The sequence below is a fragment of the Salmo salar genome, chromosome 29, assembly GCF_965601325.2.
Source record: "Salmo salar chromosome 29, fSalSal1, whole genome shotgun sequence".
Classification (NCBI taxonomy): Eukaryota; Metazoa; Chordata; class Actinopteri; order Salmoniformes; family Salmonidae; genus Salmo; species Salmo salar.
Genome location: NC_138319.1, coordinates 13,526,319 through 13,548,314, shown reverse-complemented (window position 1 = coordinate 13,548,314; position 21,996 = coordinate 13,526,319). Strand labels below are relative to the sequence as shown.

The window sequence follows — 21,996 nt, the reverse complement described above, 5'->3', positions numbered from 1 at the left end:
TTCAAATGAAGAGCAATATCACTTCATTGGCACACAAGGTCCAACCAAAATGTCATGTTCATGTGTCAGGCACTAAAGTTTCCATATGTGAATATGATATATTGACAATAACCTTGATAGTCATTAATAAATGTAAGGTCTACCTTATGAGGAAATACCCATGTTTAAATACCATACTTACAAACGAATCAGTTAACGGGACACTGACGATGAGTAATGACCATACTCTTTAAATGGTGTCAAAAATACAGCAACACTGAGTGATGACAAGCTGCAATTTTTTTGTACAGTAGGCCTAGCATAGCCTTTTGGATGTTGCAAATAAATTGTACTCGGCAATGACCAACATTCACATTTAACTGAACTAGGTTGGGTGTGCTGCTGTCTTCTGAGAGTTCAGATAGCTTCCCTCCGTTCTGCTCCAGTCTATATTTATCGGGCCTGCTCACCATAAAAGGACGCGTCTGTGGCTTGGCCATTCCGTCGAGTGCCAATATTATTTTTGTTGAGTAGACGGCTGCCCTGTCCTCTGCTACCGCACCTACCTGCGGATTTGCCTGGATATCAAGCGTTGTTGGCTTACACCTGGAGTTGGATCACTTTTTCCTTTGCCAGCAGCAGTTGGTAGCTTTTTTGGCCTAGGTAAGTGATCGCAAAATAAATTACTGCTCCATCACCAAAATAGGAGTTTTATATATATTGACAATTCGTTGTTGAATATTATTGTTGGTTTCGTGTGCATGTTGATGGTGTGATTTTTTTTGCCTTGTAATCCTGTGCTGTGTCAGCCTCAGTGCACACACTGATATTTGGAATTTCAGATTCACAAGCTCTCCTCACCCTAAAATCGTACCCTATTGGATAAAACAAATGCACCTCTTTCTTTTAGAACAGGCTACAGTCATTAAGTATTTAAAAAAATCTGAAAATCCTTTGATTTAAATGCAGTAAGTATAGGCCTACATCCATCAAGTTATTAGAAAAGTCCTTAAAGATTTAAATTCTACATCTACCCAATTCTATTTGGCTATTTATACTATCAGAAAAACTTGATAGTACTATTGAGTTATGTGCACAGAGCATTGGAGATTAACAAAATATGACACCCAAAAATGTTATAAAAATCCCCTCTAATCCAATAGAGACAATGAAGGTCATAACCTTTCCTCTGTGATTATATAAAGTACAAAAATGACAACAATTATTATCAAGACAAATTGTAAATGAAACCCAAACATTAAACAACTAATAGCTTACAAAAATAGGCTACATTCTGGAGCAATGCTTTAACTGTATTGAACAAAACCATTCTCAAACACTAGCTAAGCCGACAGGCAGACTACAAGAGACTCGGGCTGAATTCAGGGCTTGTGCAGGATGTCGGGATCCACACCTTTCTACCAGAAACATCACCGCCACTATGACCGTGGTTACCGCAGCAAGGAGTTGGAATCGGCTGTTAGCCAGTACCAGTCGAGCAGCAGCAGCAGCTATGCCGCCCGACGCAGCAGCAGCAGAGCCAGTGCCAGTGCCGCTCTCAGTGCCAGCAGTGGGTAAGAAGGAGGAAGACACCCAGCAGTACAGTAGCTCTGGCCCATATCCATCCCATCCATACTGGGGTCAGAAGATACCTCTGCTGTCCTCTTAACCCCCCCCCCCCCATCTCATACCACCTATCTTGGTGGTCCCTGCTTAGTAACCATCCTTTCTCGGCTTCGACTGATTTTCTTTTTTCTCCTCCACTTCCTGCTTCTACACCTGCCGTATTAAGGTGTTCTGCCACTCCCAGTAACATTCTACAACCTTATCTCTTTTCTCTAAAAACATTCAAAACATATAGAATATGTCTGTGAATCCCGCATGAAATTCCAAGGAGCCCTATGCATGGATACTGTGCATCCCAGCTTTCATAGCGGTGTTCGCTGCACGCTGCCCTGTCTGCTTTTGAACTAATGCAGTTTTTCTTTTAAGACTACCCTTTCCTAGTTCCCACTATAGTTCAGTTTACCAGAAATAGGACGACTCAGATTCACGTTGACTCGGTCGTCATAAAATGTTTGCTGAAGGTTGGGTAGAAGCAAGCTTTAAAGGAATGTTATATAATGCAATGGTATGGTATATGGCTTATAGACTGAAATAGCATCCTGGCCCATGCATACCATGTCCCAGGGAATGTGAGCTGTGGCAATTATCTGTTCTAGTTGTCTAAACCCCAGTTTCACTGGTTTCCTTTCTTAAAGTCGTGTTTCCCTATTAAGAGGTTTTATTTTGTTCAGCCAGTAGAGTATTCCATTGGGGGACTTCATCTCACACTAAGCAAAGGCTTTGAGTGAGTCCGTAAAGCATATGGCTTTTAAGCATACTTCTCCTAGAGCCTTCTGCTGCTTTGTGCTCTGGAGACATGGTTTGAAGTTGCCTTTGAGTTAAGGTCTGATTTCGGGTCAGTGATTGTGTCCCCCTATGGATTTCCCAGACCTGTTGAAAACAGGGGTCATACATCTCCCTAAGGACAAGGGGGGATACCTAGTCAGTTGTACAAATGAATGCATTGAACTGAAATGTGTCTTCTGCATTTAACCCAACCCCTCTGAACCAGAGAGATGCGGGGGGGCTGCCTTGTTCGACATCATCGGCGCCTGGGGAGAAGATGTTGTGGGTTAGCTGCCTTGCTCAGGTGCAGAATGACAGATTTTTACCTTGTCAGCTCGGGGATTAGATCCAGCAACCTTTCGGTTACTTGCCCAACGCTCCTACCTGCCAGGCTACCTGCCACCCCTGGGACATTAAGTGTTGCTTGAATTCTTTGTTATTTTATTGGATGATGGCGTGTTGAAATGTTGGCGGGGGGGGGGGGGGGTCTTTCTCTTAGGAGCACCTGGCATCTCTGTAGTGGCCTTGACAGTGTGCATGGGAGGTCAAAGGGTGTCTGTGTAGCTAATGGTTCCTCATTTGGGCCTTTATGATTGAACCACATGCTTTCAGGAATTTCCCCAGCTTTCCCTGTGTTTATTATAGTCTGATGATGATGGTGACATACTGATGATGGTGACACACCAGCAGTTATGAACTGGAGATGTTTATGGTATTGTGCTGACATACCAATTGTTCCGTTAGGAATACTAATTGAATGCGGATTGCCTTTCCTGCATTCACATTCTGGAATAAGAGCACGCCTTATCGTAATCCATCTAGATGAGTTCTTTTCCAACCCTGATACTACAATGCCAAGTGGCATTCTCAGGGGTCCTAGAGGGTTGGGGCGGGGAAATGGTGATCCTGATGGGTTTGCTGTTCTGTTTCATAGACGTCAGTGTTCTGTCGCCTCTTCTCTCTGTTTACACTGACAGACACTCGTCCAGGCACTGCGTGGGGTTGGTAGGTTCCTCCCGTTCACCCTTCTTGCTCCTGTTGTCCTCCCACCCTCTCCTTATCAGCACTTTGACACTGTCACCCCCCAACCCCCACGAGGGCCCCAGAATCTGTCACCCTGTTCCCAGAGCGATTCTCAGGGAGAGGGTCTAGAATCTATATTACTCCCTTGTGAACGGCCGTACTACACATTATGCTGTGAGGGATCTCTGGGGAGTACAGAGATATGATGTGAAAATTGTCATGGTTTATGAGACGGGCTTCATGAGTTCTGGTGGTATTTCCTGTATAAAACATGTTCTTATGTGTTCCGTCTCTGCTTTTGTTGGAGATCGACTGCCAGCATCCTCCTGGAGAATTACTCCAATCCTGATCCCACCCTCCATTCTCAAGGATCTGGCCTGTGTTTGTTGTACGGTTATATGTGAGGATTATCACGCGTGATATGAGCCACGTGTTGGTTGTATGCACATCGCAGACACATACGTGATGTGTTGGGGCTTTGTTTCTTATTGCCTGGCGATTTGTTTGGCCAATAATGCGCAGTACTGTGCACCACTTGTTGATATTGAGAGAATCCATTTGGCGCAACCTAAATAATGGTCGTGCTGAGTGTTCGGTTCGTGGGGTTTCAGGTTGGTGGGTTTTTCAGCTGCGGATGTCTTTCTATTCCTTTTTCAAATGGGATGAGGTCGTCTGCGTGTCTCCCCCTTCACCTCCTCTCCTTTGACCACCACGTTTCATTTCATTCCATCCCGTTGGTCCATTTTATGTGTGCGTGTACAGAGTTTGAGATATTAAAACAAGTGCCAAACACAGCACACTGGTGACGACAGATGACCGACCTTGTCTTAATTCTATCTTTTTATTTTGTCATTGCAGACATGTCATTGCACTGCATGAACGAACGACGCCTGTCCCTTGTAGCTACACCAGGTTTGTTGGTAGACGATGCACTGCTGTGCACAGGGTTTTCTCTTTCCTCTTTGCACAGTTTGGGAAATGTATTAGAAATGCAGAAAAATGCACCTAAGTCACACTGCTGGTTGATAATTCATTTTGAACTTAACTGCTGCGCTCAGGTTTTATTTATTTTTGTTGCACAGTTTGAGATCGTTATAAAAACTGCTGCTAAACCACCCTCCATGTTGATGATTAATATGCCCCGTAACTTAATATGCCCTTTCTCCTCCTCATCCACCCCTCCAAATTACATTCACCTTAGTTGGATGTTATTACACTGCTGTACTGACACTATCCTGTGTCTTAGACTTAGTTCCTCATACTCTGACCTGGAGGAGAGCAGACTGAGCCCAATGCCCAAGAGAGCCAAGCCCACCTACCTGGCTATGGACAAAGAGAACCAGATTATCGGCTATGTAGTGCCCATCTTCAGGGGCAGGTAAACGAGTCAACGACCTTTGAACCTTAGTGATTTTTTATTTATTTCAGCGAGTGGTTCTGACCAATGATTATAAAAATAACCCCACTGCCCACTCCCCTCCTTGGCTTTGCTCCCCCACCCTAGTCACGAATATGCCAGTGGGTTTTCGGATACGGAGGAGGCCCGGGTGAAGGAGAGTGCTGGATACATGGCCCGGAGGAATCTGTTCACCAGTGGGTTGGAGATGGAGCGGACGGAGCAGACGTCTAGGAAGGTGTCCATGCGCGAATCAGCCGAGCGCATCTCCCTGAGCAAGAGGGTCAGTTCAGGATCCTGATGTCATATAGGAGAGTGTGTTCCTTTGTCACATCACATTGAGGAGTACTGGATAATACTCTCCCTCCTGGCATCATAATGGGGAATATTTAGTCTTTGTGACATCTTAGAGGGTGGGATACCATTGTGACATCACATTGGGTAATACTGGAAAATACTCTCTTTCGTGACATCGTAATGCATTAGAGTTAGTTTGTTGACTTCTGACTGGACAATTCCTTCTCTTTGTTAGATCACAGAGTGACATTGTTTCCCTCAGTGGTGTCATAGAGAAGAGTATTTATTTCCCTTTGTGACATCATAGGGAAGAATATTCACCTTTGTGACATCACAGAGGGAACACCTTAAGAAATCCATTAGCAAAATATCACAGGAGAACTATTGCCACAAGAGCGATGTTTCAGTCCATGGATTCGTTCTTCTCTGGTTCCACTCCCCTTGGAAGCTTATTTGTGTCCCTCACTCAAGTGTTTATGTCAAGGAATATCCTGCCCCAATCACTCAGGAGGATCATAAAAGCTACAGTAACCATTGAGTGGGGGGGGGGGGGCACACACTATATTTAGACTATCACCCCTCTGCCAACACGCCATGCCACTGGGTGAGACATTCCTCAGGAGCTCTGGTTTCTTAAGACACAGAGGGTTAGTGTTCATCGAGTGTTGTCGGATGATGTGTTAAGGGTTATTGGATCCACAAGTAGGTTTTCATACGCATAGTTATTCCCGAGATCATAAATCAATGACTCATTAGGACTCCGCTGTGTACAGAGAAGTGCATGGAGTCTGCATACGTAAAGAGGTCAGAGGCCCTCATCCATAACTTGATATCAGCCCATGTAACTTTTTTGTATTTTTACTTTTGTTACTTACACAGATATCAAGTTTGGATTCAGCTCTGACTCATTACCTCGCAAATGCCTTGTAAATGCCTTGTGTTTGGTTCAAGGATGCATCATGAATTGATGGGCAAGGGTTTTCTGCAAGGGTTCTGGAGGTATAGTGTTTTACTGTTGCACCATGAGAATGTGTTATGATAATGTGCTATGCCTGTTATGCCTGAGAATGTGTTAAGCCTTCGTAGAGCCTTACAAAGGCTTAATGAACACACTGATCCCCAGATCTATGAGAACGAGGAGCATCACAAGCGTATGAACAAGGATAGCCTGATGCACGCCCCAGAGTTTGTGATTAAGCCTCGCTCCCACACGGTGTGGGAGAAGCAGTGTGTCAGGCTGCACTGTACTGTCTCTGGGTGGCCTGACCCACGGGTTGTCTGGTGAGTACTGCACTCACACACACATGCACATACATGCACACGCACACACCTCTCTGGATACACCTTAACATGACCAAGTGATCACTAACACAATACACCCCAAATCAATCCCTTGTGGATAGAGCATTAGCAATCCTATCCTCATGTCATCGCACTTAAAAACTATAAAACACACCATAAATACTTCTCTGGTGTCTATATAGCTAGCGTCTCTATGCTGATTCAGAGCTGTACTTTTACACTCCATTATCCTGCTTTTCATCCCCCTCTCTGCTTCCCTTGCCTTCTCTTCTCTCATCTTTCCACAACAAGGTACAAAAACAATGTGACAATCGACCCAATGGCCCACCCAGGCAAGTATAAGCTAGAGAGCAGCTACAACGTGCACTCACTGGAGATCAGCAGGTAGGCAACTACCCCAAAGCCACAGGATCTTCCACTATGTATCACTCATCTCAGAGTAGGAGTGCTGATTTAGGATCAGTTTAGCCTTTTTGGATCATAACGAATAAGATTACCTGGACATGCGGGCACCCGATCCTAGATCAGCACTCCTACTCTGAGTCGCTTGATACATGCATGCCCATGTCTTCTCCGTGAGGCTCATTGCTGTGTATTAACAGATACTTTCAAACAAGCCACAGTCATCTCTGGCTGTGGTAAAATGTCAGTGTGATGTCACCACCACGTCCCTTTAACACCCCTTTATGGTGTAATACAATCGCCACTCTCAGGAAAGGTCAGAAAAAGTTGTGGTGGGCCAGAGTGTGTGGGCACACTGACAACCATGGGAATGTTTGGACGGGCTCACATTGTGAACTCGAGGGACAGTGGATTGGGGTTCTTAGAAGTAGGTTTTGAAATGTGTGAAATCGATACCCCTCTCTGACTCTCGCTCTGTCCTACTCTCTGTCTGCCTGTCCACTAGCCTGCCTGCCTGTCTATCCCCCAGTGCCCTGACTAGCTCTGTGAGCTATAGACAGACACCAGAAAGCTGTTGGTGAAGGCTATACATGATCCAGAGACATTTTGCAGCTTGCCTCTCGATAACAAAGAGGATGTCTAAAGATAGCCCTTTTCCCCCACCAGAGGAATTATTTGGAGATAGAGGGCCCCTGTTGTGGCTTATTTTTAGGCCACTTCACCAAGGACTTAACACTTAAGTGTCTCCTGAGCTGTGTCAGATGGACAGAGATATTCTTTGTTTTCTCACAGTCGTCCAAACTCAACCACGCACGTTGCTCGTTGCTTTCTCTCTTTAGAAAGTTGGAAAGTATATTTCCGTGATAGAATCTAAGCACACGTAACATTCATACAGACGCATCTAGCAGCTGACACATGATGGCATCATCACAGTGTCTATTTATTCCCAGAGTATTCCCGGCCTGGAGTTCTGGAGCATTTTACAGTCCCAGCTCACATAGCTGTGTGTTGATTTCCATGTCCGAGCGGGGAGGGGGGTGGAGAGAGGGTATTAACGTACACGTGAACCATTAGGAGACAGAAACGTGTATCCGGGACATTGATTCACCTCTCGCTCTCTCTCTCTCTCTCTCTCTCTCTCTCTCTCTCTCTCTCTCTCTCTCTCTCTCTCTCTCTCTCGTTTCAGATGTGATTTTGATGATACTGCACAGTATCGTGTTTCTGCCATGAACAGCAAGGGAGAGCTCTCTTCCTTTGCCTCCATCGTTGTTAAGAGTACGTTTCAATGCTGTCAATATGTCACAGTATGTTATTGCCTCTGTTAGACAATGGGTCATATTGTGCCTCCGCAATGAAATAGAGTAGACAACAACCCCCATGATTTCTCCATTTTGAAAATCACTGTCCTTCTAATTGCTGCTCTCGCAAAAAAGAAAGGAAGTCAATTCTTTGTCCTATTTTTCTGTCAACCACAACACAGTAATAACATGTTAATAGCAAGTACCTATTTGTTCATTCTACTCTAGGATTCAAAGGAGAGGTAGAGGAGGCTCTCCCCATGCCCAGACGTAAGTCAGAGGAATATCATTTCATATATACTCTTACTGTATATACTCACTACTCAATACTCAAATATATTACACGTATGACTGTATGTTTGTTTTACTCCATGTGTAACTCTGTGTTGTTGTATGTGTCGAACTGCTTTGCTTTATCTTGGCCAGGTCGCAATTGTAAATGAGAACTTGTTCTCAACTTGCCTACCTGGTTAAATAAAGGTGAAAAAAAATGAAAAAAAAGTATAGTATTAACATGAAGAAAAAATATATACTAATATATACTAAACCGTATTAACATAAACGATTTGCAGTATGCTAAGCTATGCTAAGCTGGAACACTGTGGTTAGTTTTGAGGAGAGGGTTGGAGGGAGGTGGTGGGGGTCCCGGGGAAGCTATGGGTGCTAACAGCTTTTTTGTTCCCTTGACACTGGCCACAGCAAGGTCAACAGACAACGAAGGTAACAGGGTCTTTATAAAAGCTCTGCTCTGGTTTGATGGCGTTTGTGGTCTACTTAGTGTATTCACTGAGTGTCACTCAATGTGTATGCATGATCACTATTTGTGCATCTGTTTGGAAAGAGCCTGTGATCATACCTTAATAACAATCGTTGAATTGCCTGGGAGAGATCCACAGATGGTTCAGCGTGACAAACGTCCCTCTTTTTTTGAAATCGTAAACAACAGAATACTTGAACATTTTGGCAAGTATGAGGTTTTTGAAATTGTATGTTATAGAGCCTTGGAAGTGAAATACTGTAAACTCGAGTGTGACATAGAGAATATATGAAGCAATATAGAGAAACAAACACTTTAGTTTACAACCTGGAGAATATTGAAATGAGAATATAGATTACTGTAATCTGAAGAGCATCTGATTCACTACATACTAATTCAGAGGGGTTGGGTTAAATGCGGAAGACACATTTCGGTTGAATGCGTTCAGTTGTGCAACTGACTAGGTATCCCCCTTTCAACTACATAGCGACAAAGCCTGAAGAGTTCTAGTTTTATCTGAACTCAATTGTCGTTGATTAGTCGTATTCATAATCCCTTTTCAAATAATATTACAATCTAGTTAGATGCTAAGATTGGACATATGTTGGATTGAAGTCTTTAACTTCATCTAGGGTTTCATATGTCAAATGTACATCACTGTCTACTGCATGATGTGCACCTTAGTTTCCCCGGTGCGCTTTGTACGCACTGTAGCGTGTATTTGGTGTTGGAACACTGTACTTAATGATGTTAATGGCGTTTTTGTGTTGTCTTTTGGGTACATCAAGGTGTTCCTGTTCACATACCTGTCTGTTTGCATAGTTTTACCTATGTCTGTATGGGGTTCTTTTTTTTATGTCACTTTCTCTTGGGAGGGAATGGATCAAATGTAACGCAGCCAAGATAATGTTAAGTTACATCATCAATCATCCCAAAATGTCAAAAATGTATTGTGAAAAATGCTATAAGAGATAATGACTTGCATTGGTTTTTGGACAGAGATGCTAAAAAGTTAGCATTTTGAAGAACAGTTAATTGCCCTTTGTTCGTCCATCCCTTTGATTTGAATAATAATTTACGCAGGTGTCAGAATTTAAGGTGTGTCACAACACACAGTGTGGCATGATGGGAACACAACGGCGACCTGAACTCTGACCCCATGTTGTTTGGTGCTCCTTCCTGTCAGATGGCCTGATCTCTGAGTATGGCATCACTTTTGACACCCACATCGTGGACGGGTTTGGCGTGTCGTTCGGACGGGAGGGCGAGACCATGAGCCTGGGCGCCACAGTCATCATCTCCCCCAACTTGGCACGCTACCAGCCTGAAGTTCAGTGGTACAGAGATGGTAGGTGAAACCCCAGAGCTCTGGAAACTCTTGCCAGTGTTTGAATAAGGTTACATGGACAGGCAAGATCTGATCCTAGATCAGCACACCTATTCTGAGATGCTTGATTCATACAACCCCTGGGCTATGGAGAGAGACACTCCTGGAGGTTCCTTGGCTGAGACCTACCCAGTTGTCATCTGTGTGATACATTAGGCCACTGATACTGTATGTTCGTCTCCATGTCTAAGACTCGCTGATAGGCAGAACACATGAGACCGAGAGCTACTTGTGATTATGTGTATGTAAACTCTGATTAAGATATACTGTACATATGTCATGTGTTTAACATATTACAATTAGTCTGTAACCCGGAAAGTTGTGTAGGTGTAGGACCAATTCAACCCTGTAAAACGGGTATTCAACCGGAGGTTCACAGCCCCACTAGGGGTCCACAGAGGTACTGCAGGGGGTCCTCAAAAAAATAAATATATATATATAATGATTTTATGAATATCACTAGCAACAATAGAATAAAATAATTTTGAATTACATACCTACATTACAAAAGTGGAGTAGATCTTCTTTCTAATGATGTTAACTTTATTTCTCCACTTCTAATATTTAGCTAATTACACTCATTAGAGCCAATCACTCACTGGAGTATCTGACATGTATCCCACGAATAGGCTACCAGTGCGGCAAGTGCTGCTGGTTGCTGGTAAGCTTTCTTGACTTGGATATTAATTTTTGCCAACACATGACTAACCTTTTAACCCTTTACACTGGGCTGTATGGACAGAGCTAAATTGAAAAGTTTCTTACAGAAGAAATAGGAAATGCATATGCATAAGCACAGTAGCAATTGAAAGGGAACAGTTTGGAGATTATGGGAAAATGATTAGACCAAAGTTGAGGACACGACAGTTCCCCTGACCCAAGACTGAATTATCATTCACCTGACGGTAAGACAAAACTTGAAAACATTTGTTTTGCTAACATATGATGGAGGTCCTTGGGTCGTTGGTTTGCCTGGGAGGGGGTCCCTGGACAAGAAAAGGTTGAAGACCCCTGCTGTAAAATATGCTTCCTGGTTATTCATTCATTAAGGACCAGCTTAGAATGTGTTGGTATGCTTCTTTAGATCTGACTAGGTTATCCATCCATTATAACCTTATCTCTCTCTTTCTCTCACTCTGTGTCTCTCTCTCCATCAGATGTTCTTCTGCAGCCCTCCAAGTGGTGTCACATGCACTGGAGTGGAGACAAGGCCATGCTGACCCTGACACACCTGAACAAGGAGGACGAGGGTCTCTACACCCTGCGCATCACCACCAAGTCTAAATATGAGACCTACTCTGCTTACGTCTTTGTCAGAGGTGGGGAACTTACCATGAGCAACGCTGTACAACACTGTTGTCTGTGTCACATTATCCCTCCTCCTCAGTCCATTACATGCCTTGTTTACAGATTTTATTATTCACACGCACACTGTGTGTGTGTGTTCGTGTTTGTTTGAGCGCGGACAGAATGGCCTCTTGTTTACCGCCTCTCTGTTTCCACGATGGCCCTGTCTCATGTTCTGTGTGGCGTGTGGTCAACAGTCGATCAAGGTCAAGGTCACACAGACGCCTCCGCTGACACCAGATAATAAAGACGGCCCATGTGTTTGTGTGTGTGTGCGTGTGTTTGTGTGTGTGTATCTGAGTTGAGCCATAGCGGACTCTAGTTAATCCTACTACACACGCAATGGAAATCGCCCATTATGACCACGGAGATGATCAACTCCTGTCACAATCTCTGGCCTGGTTATGTGTAACATGGGACAAATGATACAGCCAACTCGTTCATCTGTTACTGTTGGTCGCCAGCACTAAGTTACTGACCTTCTCTGTTGTTCCATGCTACTCATTCTCTTGCTAACAGAGGAGACATGTGCTCTGTAGAGAGTCTGAACATGATGGAAATAGGCCTTGCTCTCTCTGTCATTGGTCAGGGTCGCATTGTAAAGGAGAGGCCAGGTACACTGTCTGTTTGCGGACACAGAGACCCCATAGCAGTCGAGAGACTGACAAGGCTATTCTCAGTGAGCTCATGAGCTCAGATATGGAATGAGATTGGCTGTCAACAGAGCTGGATACTGTATATATATCTCTTCTTCCAGGAGTGACAATAGCCTGCTGAGTGTCCTTTTAAGCCACAAAGAGCTTTCTCTCTCTCTCTCTCTCTCCCTCCACTCTCTCTCTCTATCTCTCTCTCTCCATTCTCTCTCTATCTCTCTGTCTCTCCACTCTATCTCTATCTCTCTCTCCATCTTTCTCTCTGTCCATCTCTCTCTGTCTCTCTCCACTCTCTCGCTGTCTCTCCATTCTCTCCCTCCACTCTCTCCATCTCTCTCTGTCTCTCTCCATTCTCTCTCTCCGCTCTCTCTTTATCTCTCTCACTCTCTCCATCTCTCTCTCCTCTCTCTCTCTCTCTCTCTCTGCCTCTCTCCTCTCTCTATCTCTCCACCTCTATATATATCTTTCTTACACACACACAGTAAAATAATATCAGGCAGTATATAGTCCTACAGTTCATACAGCTACCGTACACACATGCACAGACTTACAGTCCACAGACCACATAAGATATAGCACAAAAAGTTTTAGCACCCTCTCTCACATTCACACTGAATCAGTCAGTCCATCGCTAAGTGGCTAATTCTGTTTCTCACTTTCTGGGAAGTGTGTGTTCTGTCTCTTTAAGAGTCGCCTTTCACCGAGGGGCACGCTGCTGCTAATTCTGTCCCATCTGCTCCAGCCTGCTCCGGGGTTGTGTTTAACTTAAAGACCAGTAGCATTCCTGGCACTAAGCCATGGAGCCACAGAGTTCCGCTGGGAGTACAGCAATGTACAGTACGTGCACTGTGCTTCAAAACAACAAGCCACAATGAAAATACTCCAACTGTATACCACAGAGATCCTATAATACACCATGGATTCGATATGTAATTGTATGTGAGAGTGAGTGAGAGAACTACACATTTACCTGACAATGTGTGTGTGCCCGTATCAGATGCCGATGCGGAGGTGGAGGGGGCCCCTGGCGCCCCTCTGGATGTGAAGTGTCAGGACGCCAATAAGGATTACGTCATCGTGACCTGGAAGCAGCCGGCTGTGGACGGTGGCAGCTCCATCCTGGGCTACTTTGTGGACAGGTCAGTACCATCCCCCATCACTACATGCCAGTAGTAAATCCTAGGCTTGTCATGACACAGCTGGACAAACACGGGAACAAATCTCCCTTATGCACCCCATACTGCCATTAACTCCAGTTGCATATTGTATAAGTAGAGGGCCAGGCCAGGTCACGTGACCTGACCTATAACCATGTGAAATTATCTTGTTATAGGCTATAACAAGGGCCTAGTTTCTCCCGACCTTACCAATAGGCCTAACTCTGTGTCCTACCAATAAGGCCTTAGCGAGATCGTTATTGAATGGCTGATGGCCTGTATGCTGTCTCTTTGTGCCCTGTGTTCAGGTGTGAGGTTGGCACCACCCACTGGAGCCAGTGCAACGACACGCCCATCAAGTTTGCCCGTTTCCCCGTGACCGGGTTGGTGGAGGGGCGCTCCTACACATTCCGTGTGCGGGCCGTCAACAAGTCTGGCATGAGCCGGCCATCCCGTGTCTCTGAGGTGGTGGCAGCCATGGATCCTGCCGACCGCGCGCGAATGAGAGGTACGGCGGTCAACCCCTGTCTGCCATCTGGCCCTCCTTGTCTGTGTTCTCTCATATTGTGTTATGGTACTGCAAAATGAATATATTGTGAGTATGAACCTTTGCAATGTCTGATGGTTTTAGTTTCGTGCATGTGTTTTCTTGTAACTATGCATCTGAAAGCTGCTCCTTTTCCCCTGGCCCCCAGGTACCTCTGCACCCTGGACCGGCCAGATCATTGTCACTGAGGAGGAGCCTGCAGGTAGGAAGGAAATGTTTCTGCACTCATCAGTGTTGATCAATATTTTGACGCAGCTATAGATCTGATCTTATAGGGGCCTACCCCTTACAGTACCTTGTGGTCTTTGATCGGAAGGGTAACGAAAGCTCTAGTCTAGCTTGGTTGCCAATCTGCTGGTCTGTTGCCATCTTCTAATGGAAAGGTCATGTTTTGGCTTGACAATGACAAGGCAAGAGCACAAACTGATCTCGGACCAGGCTACGAGATCAAACCCCTGACACGTTTTCTTTCACATCACTTCCTATCAGAGGGTGTGGTCCCCGGCAGACCCAAAGAACTGGAGGTCACCGAGGCCACCAAGAACTATGTGGTTCTGAGCTGGAAACCCCCTGGAGAGAGAGGCCACGAGGGCATCATGTACTATGTGGAGAAGGTAAGCTATACGGTATATACTTCATTAACATCACATACCTGATCTGTAGCGTGACTCATCTGATCAATATAACCTACATTTCATTCACTGTTTCGCATCCATAACAACCACCATATCAAAATCATTCAATAAGATTTTATTTTTGTATTTTATAGTTCTGGGAGGTGTTTGGAGGGTTGGAGCCGTACTCTGACTATTCAGTGTTGTGTGTTAGTGTGTGTCGGGCACAGACAGTTGGCAGAGGGTGAACACAGAGATCCCAGTGAAGTCTCCTCGCTTCGCCCTGTTTGATCTGGCGGAGGGAAAGGCCTACAGCTTCCGTGTGCGCTGCTGCAACTCCGCCGGCGTTGGCGAGCCATCAGAAGCCACCGAGGCCACCACTGTCGGGGACAAGCTGGGTGAGGGGGTCACAAGTCACACGCCTTACCACTACAGCACTTCCCACTGTTCCAACAGAAATAGATGTGGCATATGCTTACGTATTTACTCTGAAAGACACGCACTCCTCTCCGAATCAGTCTACTTGAGCTCTTACATGCCTATTTGAAGTGAAATCTTAGTTTTTTTTTTCTCCATTTGATCTTAGTTGAATTGTTGTCCCCAGATATCCCGTCTGCCCCAGGCCGTGTGGTTCCCACCAGGAACACAGACACGTCCGTGGTTGTGTCCTGGGAGGCTTCCAGGGACGCCAAGGAGCTGGTGGGATACTACATCGAGGCCAGCATCGTGGGTAGCAACAAGTTTGAGCCATGCAACAACAAGCCTGTCAAAGGCACCAGGTACAACGGTCCTTCTAACAATCCTTCTATCAATCTTTTACAAATATATACATATACAAATGGTGACCATAAATCTAATTCAATACTATATGTAATTGATGGTGAGCGCAAGTAAGTTGACAAAACATTTTTTTCTCCCCACAAAGACTTAGAGATTGATGGTGTGAAACGTCTTTCTCAAAGTGTTTTTGTGTACTGGTAAACAGGTTTATCTGTCACGGTCTGGTGACAGGAGAGAGCTACGTGTTCAGAGTGAAGGCACTGAACGCCGCTGGGCTCAGCGAGTGTTCTCAGCAATCTGAGGCTATTGAGGTGAAGGCTGCTATTGGTAAGTGAGAGGAAGAGTGTCATGGCACAGTCATACTAGACAATAGGGTAGGAAGCCATTTTAGGAAGATTGTGAAGAGCCATATACAAGGAACTTATTTTTTATGTTTAGATGGAGCATGATTACACGCTAAGAAAAAAAGGTGCTATCTAGAACCTAAAAGGGTTCTTCGACTGTCCCCATCGGAGAACCCTTTGAAGAACCCTTTTTGGTTCCAGGTAGATCCCATTTTATTCCAGGTATAACTCTTTTGGGTTCCATGTTGAACCCTTTCTACAGAGGGTTTTACATAGAACCCAAAAGGATTCTTTCTACCTGGAACCAAAAGCGGTTCTCCTATGGGGATAGCCGAAGAACCCTTTTTGAACCCTTTTTTTCTAAGAGGGTATGTGACTTAAAGTTGGGTTATAATTTTATGGTACTAGGATCAGGAAAGCCTTTTAGCTCTATGAGTGGGTGGAATGTGATAATTGTTTCTTATGCATAATATTGTTATTACTCCTTTTGTAATATGCCGATGATGAAAGAAATATCCCGTTTCCACAATGAACAGGGGTTTAGCTGATGTGTTGCACCATTGTCTTCTTTTTTTGCTGTCCATTGAGACATCACGTTGTCAGCTCTGTGTACCATCAGCATTTCGACTCCTCCCACGTGTTCTTTCCCATGGTTCCACTCTGTCAGTCACCCGAACAAGCCCCACCCGCCACCCCCACACCCCCTGTTGAGTCAGAACCTATCCCCACTCTCCCTGCACAACCTGAGGCGGGCCAGGGTCAGGAGTTGTAGACTTCCTCTAATTTGGGTCAGTGCGATCCAACTCAGCGGTTGTTACAAACCAGCCCACCTTGCGTTCCTCTGTCACCCCCCCCCCCCCCCTCCACCCCCACCCCCCATCACGTTGCCTGGGCACGAGATGTATCAGCCTCCACCACCCACCTGGTGTTTAAGGTACCCACCCCCTCTCCACCCCACCAACAATAACCCCTGATCTGCATTGTGCATCTGCCCATTCTACTCACTCTCAACTGGGAATACAAGCTCTGGTCCCAGGTGTTACAGCGGCTGGCGCCTCGCTAACGCTGATCTGCGCTAGCGCCCTGGACCAGAGCTAGGGAACAGGAATGCTAAACTGCTCCTTTACAGTTGTCCCATTAATGTCTGCACTGTGACGAACCAAGCTTCTAGCTATGACACATCACTCATTCACTGGCCAGCTTTGTGCCGAGCAGCATGCTCTGTTTTCCCTTATGAAACACACTTAGTAACAACGCCAATGGATTTCTCTCTACAGTCCATCACAACTGATAATAGTCGGTAGACCTAGAGTCTAGGCCCATTAGTGGTAGTGTCTTACGCGATAAAAGACATACAATTGAATACTCACAATTGAGCTGAGGTTAGTATGAGGAAACACTTCTATCGCACATCTTTTCAAACTATATTAGGGAGAATTAACTGCATTTATGTCCATAGATCTCACTCATAACCATTTCCAATAGTTGTCTCCCATTGAGTAAATTGCTATACACCATTATATATATTTGAAAAATGTAACCCGTATTGTGCATATAATGAAATCCACTGGTATCATTACGAAAGTATGCTGTGGCTTTTTCATGAAGGGTTGGCGCAAAGCCTGCACACACTCGCTTTCTCCCCTCACATGCTTGTGCTTTCTCTTTAACTCTGCAACTCGCTTCCACACGCAGATGTCACTCGTTGGTCATCTTGTCTTCATTTTTCAGTGCAGTCTGATGAAGACATTGTACTGTATTTAATATTGTATGTGATGGTATTGGTAATGTTTTATTTCTCTCTCTCCCTCTGTCTCTCTGTCTCTCTCGTCCTTACTCTCTGAGTGAGCTGACTGAGATTTTAGCTGTTTGTTAGTGTGAATGGTTGATCTTCTCTTTGCCTGTGTAAAATGGCTTCTTTTGCTTTTTTCTGCTAACTCCTGTAGGGGGCGGTATTCCTCATGGTGTGTTGCCGGAGTGGGAGTTACCAAGGGGTGGTAACGTGGGCGGACTAACCAAGCACACGCCACGCTGGACGGGCACGCATGAGGCCGTTCAGTACCCCCCTTACACTATGCTAAAGCTCAATGCTCAAACTGGCAGTGTGCCTGGCCCAGGGGCCGGAGCTGGGGCAGGGGCCACTAGCTCAAGCCCCTCAGGCCCCTCAGGCTCTTCAGGGCCCCTGGCTACAGGAAATAAAGGCAAGGGGGGCAAGAGAGGCAGTGTGACCTGGGCCCCTGACCTGGTCACAGAATCAGTCACAGACTCGGTCACAGAGCCGGCCAAGGCCACGGATGAGGTTAAAGGTCAGGCTAAGGTGCTTGAGGCCGGGAAAACATGTAAGTCCTCTGTAGATGTTTCAGCCAAATGGGGGACAGAGAAAGAAACAGCCCACAGCGTGGGCTGGCCCAGGACAGACCCAGACCCAGGTGAGCACTCAGTCAGGCCACGCCAACTCTTATATCATCAGATCATCCAAAATAAAACAACTCTTCATCTTTTCCCCCACAAGGATTATTTTTCCTTTTTTAAACTGAAGCTTTTTTCTTTGTACACTTTTTCCTTTTTTGAAATGTATTTTTTTTAATCACTTTGGTAAGAAGGTAGAAAACTATTTTGAAAAAAAAAAACTGCCACTAATATTTGTATAGGGATCACACTTTGAACGTATGTGGTTCTACTCTCATATTCACAGGAAAGGCATTAAAACACAATACATATAGCCAAAGTATTCAACTGGTAAAATCCTATTTTTATCTCAAGGTAAGTTTCTATAACAGCTTTCTCAGTTTAACTACACAGTCACGCAGCCTTTCAGGCAATCTACTGGCCACCTCTACCACAAGGCTGCCTCACACACACATGGGGGGGGGGGGCTTTTTGTCCTCCCTCCATACCCTCAGTGTTCAGGCACTGTGCTGGCCACCTCTCAACTTAATGTAGCCGGTTTTGTATAGAAGGGATATTGCTTTTGTCAAAATTGACTTTTCGTAGCACGTTAGGAGAATTAACGTAGCAGGTTACGATAATTAGGTTAAGGTGAGGAAAACGGTTAGGAAAAAGGTTAAGGTCAGCTATTTTGGGCTCCCGAGTGGTGCAGAGGTCCAAGGCACTGCATCTCAGTGCTAGAGGCGTCACTACAGACCCTGGTTCGATCCTGGGCTGTATCACAACCGGCCGTGATTGGGAGTCCCATACGGCGGTGCACAATTTGCCCAGCGTCATCTGGGTTAGGGTTTGGCTGGAGTAAATAAGAATTTGTTCTTAACTGACTTGCCATTTTAAATAAAGGTTAAATTGAAATATTTCAACATCTGATGTCAATTTGACAAAAGCTGTATCCCATCTAGCTCCTGTAGCCTGGCTGGCTCACAAACTCTGTGCTCTTTTAAGGTCCACCGTCACTTTGGGAGAGCAGTGCACATTAACGCACAGAGGCACTGTGACATAGCTGGAGCTAGCCTGTCACAGCTTGTCTCTGAAGTGGGTCAGCCAATCTCAAGCCAGAAATGAACGCCTATGACCTGAGACCTTTTTGGTAGTGTACTTCCTAGTCAGATTCTACGCCATACCCCCTCCCCCAAATTAGGGAGCACCCCATGTCCATGTGACTATTTGTGTGACAGGTCAATTTATCATGAGTATGTAATATTATCCAGTTATCTGTGTGAGCTCCCTCTATAGAAGACACCACCGTAGACCAGCCACTGAAATCATATGTGTTCTCACAGCTCCAGTGGCAAAAATATTTTGTCTCATTCCAACTCTATTCAGTCCAGGTCCCTGAAATTTGTCTCCCCGTAAATTGGTCAATGTGTGATGACTCAGTGTCTGGTTGAAACATAGTTTGAGGTGAAAGGTTAAGGGTTAAAGGTGCAGAGAGTAGTCTCTTACAGCAAGTATGGGTGACAAACTGTATCCCTTAGCTGTTGTTTAACCAACAGAGAACTTTGAACTTTGTTTGTGATTAAGTTGATTAGTGCCCAATACTTGCTCTAAGAAAGCAGAAAGTTAGTAAGTCAAAGTGATGAAAGACTGAAGCTCAACTAAGAGCATTATGAAGGCTTTACAGAGCTTCCGTCTCCCATGACTTCCTCGTCTCACAGTTGACACAGCATGATGCTAACTGGAGTCCTCTGCTGTCCCAGCGTCCCCTACCCCACCCTATGGCATCAGCGTTCTGGAGTGCGTGCGGGACTCTATGGTGCTGGCCTGGAAGCAGCCCACCTTCATCGGAGGCGCTGACATCACCGGCTACTTCGTGGACTACCGTGAGGTCATCAATGGGGTGCCAGGGACATGGCACGAGGCCAACGTCAAGGCTGTCAGCGACAGAGCCTACAGAGTGAGTTAACCATTTTGTTTCTTTTGGGATGAAGCTACCCTCTTTAACCTGAATTTGCAGGCACCTTTTGTCATATCGGGAGAAAAGGGAGAATGGTTTTTCACTGTCTGTCTGTCTGTCTGTCTGTCTGTCTGTCTGTCTGTCTGTCTGTCTGTCTGTCTGTCTGTCTGTCTGTCTGTCTGTCTGTCTGTCTGTCTGTCTGTCTGTCTGTCTGTCTGTCTGTCTGTCTGTCTGTCTGTCTGTCTGTCTGTTCAGGTGTCTGACTTGAAGGAGAACAGGAAGTACCAGTTCCAGGTGCGTGCTGCCAACATGGCAGGCGTGGGCATCCCTTCTCTGCCCAGTGGAACGTTTGTCTGTGAGGAGTGGACCATTGCTGTGCCAGGTGGGTAGTGCCACTAACATTCACTTGCAAATATGAGAATTACACTGTAACCCATCAACATCGATACTGTATCACAATACAATTCATACACTGCGAAGATGTGTCTGAATTATTATAATTTTTTAACTTAAATTATAACCTCCATCTCCTTTTGTGGTGATGGTGTCGAAGCTTGCATGCACAGGGACATTATCTATGTACATTGCATTGCCTATGTGTGTGTCCCAAATAGCCCTATGGGCCCCGGTCAAAAGTAGTGCACTACAAAGGGAATATGGTGCTATTTGTACCACAGCCTTACGTCCGTTCTTCAACTCTAAACCTAATTATTTACCCCTAATTTCCCACAGGACCTCCCCATGATTTGCAGGTGACAGAGGTGCGCGCCAACACTCTGGTGTTGCTTTATAAGCCACCAGTGTACCAGGGCCGTGACCCAGTCAACGGGTTCTACATTGACATCAAAGAGGCTGATGCTGAGGAGGAGGCTTGGAGAGGAGTCAACGAGAAGGCTGTCCTCACTAACTACATGAAGGTCAGGACCCTGTCCACACTCCTATCGCTCCACGGTGAATTTTCCCCTGTGACAGATCTAAGATCAGCTTCCCCTCCCCAAATCCTAACCTTAACCATTAGTGGGGGAAACTGACCCAGGATCAGCCTCTAGGGGCAACCATTTCTATCCACTTAAGTCAATCATACCGTTGAGCACACATTCTAATTCAGAATTCAAATGCATAGTGTCTGATTGTAAGTGGGATTTGATTGGTGGAGGTATTAGGTCAGTCAGAGGATGTGCCCCGTGTGTAAAGGGATTTTCAATACTGCAAATTGTGTCTCAATAGTAATATTATATAGTAATAGTTGATGTATGTGACTAACATGTGTATAATGTGACTCTTTCTTTCATGAGCAGATTAAGAGTCTAAAGGAGGGGGAGACCTATGTGTTCCGAGTGCGTGCTCAGAATAAGGCAGGTGTGGGAAAGGCCTCTGAGCCCACAGAACCAGTCCTGGCCGAAACCAAACCAGGTAGGACGATGTTAAAGACCCCTCAACAGAGCATGAGGGAGAGGGAGGAAGGACATTGTTATTAAGCATACATACTTCACATTTAATTTAAGTCATACCTTGAAGTCAGGCACCTCGTGTAGAATAGTCTCCATTGGGCACTACGTTCGGATGATTTGTTGTCCCTGGGCCAATTTAGGAAATTGGTTAAGGATTTTATAGGGATGAATGTGTATTTTTTTATTTTATTATAATGGCTAATGTGTATATTTTGTATATAATTGTGCTGATGTGACTGTTGTTCCCAGGGCATGCTTGTGAATGAGACATAGGTTTCAATGTGTCTCCCTGGTAAAATACAAGTTAAATAAAAAAGACCCCCTCCCCACACAGCTATTTCTTTTCTTTCCTGTTGAAAAACCAAGTATAAATACAGATAATGTACAAACACTCAAACACCAAATTACATATTGGTTTCCTTACCCCTGTAAGCAGTCTAGGACAAGGTATGACAGCAATCCATAGCTAGGTTTAATTTCCCCGGCACTGTTTCCAAATGCTAACATTTGAGTATTTGTGGTTCAA

The 21,996-nt window shown here is 45.1% G+C and overlaps 1 protein-coding gene across 2 annotated transcripts in view; it reads left to right on the top strand.

Moving 5' to 3' along the window:
* The first annotated feature begins 467 nt into the window (after window positions 1–467).
* myom1b (myomesin 1b) overlaps window positions 468–21,996 on the top strand; it is a 31,958-nt gene continuing 10,429 nt past the window's right edge. The window contains exons 1-23 of one of the 2 annotated variants that reach the window (XM_082970667.1): window positions 468–642; window positions 1,323–1,553; window positions 4,252–4,305; window positions 4,640–4,771; window positions 4,898–5,072; window positions 6,210–6,367; window positions 6,680–6,772; window positions 7,977–8,065; window positions 8,317–8,358; window positions 10,032–10,193; window positions 11,390–11,551; window positions 13,230–13,371; window positions 13,698–13,897; window positions 14,085–14,138; window positions 14,426–14,550; window positions 14,765–14,948; window positions 15,155–15,329; window positions 15,536–15,657; window positions 17,621–17,638; window positions 19,823–20,019; window positions 20,275–20,401; window positions 20,752–20,936; window positions 21,318–21,432. In XM_082970667.1, coding sequence (XP_082826793.1) covers window positions 1,378–1,553; window positions 4,252–4,305; window positions 4,640–4,771; window positions 4,898–5,072; window positions 6,210–6,367; window positions 6,680–6,772; window positions 7,977–8,065; window positions 8,317–8,358; window positions 10,032–10,193; window positions 11,390–11,551; window positions 13,230–13,371; window positions 13,698–13,897; window positions 14,085–14,138; window positions 14,426–14,550; window positions 14,765–14,948; window positions 15,155–15,329; window positions 15,536–15,657; window positions 17,621–17,638; window positions 19,823–20,019; window positions 20,275–20,401; window positions 20,752–20,936; window positions 21,318–21,432 — 2,887 coding nt within the window. In that variant the 5' untranslated portion in view covers window positions 468–642; window positions 1,323–1,377. The remainder of the gene's footprint in view (window positions 643–1,322; window positions 1,554–4,251; window positions 4,306–4,639; window positions 4,772–4,897; window positions 5,073–6,209; window positions 6,368–6,679; window positions 6,773–7,976; window positions 8,066–8,316; window positions 8,359–10,031; window positions 10,194–11,389; window positions 11,552–13,229; window positions 13,372–13,697; window positions 13,898–14,084; window positions 14,139–14,425; window positions 14,551–14,764; window positions 14,949–15,154; window positions 15,330–15,535; window positions 15,658–17,620; window positions 17,639–19,822; window positions 20,020–20,274; window positions 20,402–20,751; window positions 20,937–21,317; window positions 21,433–21,996) is intronic. The other variant, XM_014180785.3, reaches the window with a different exon arrangement.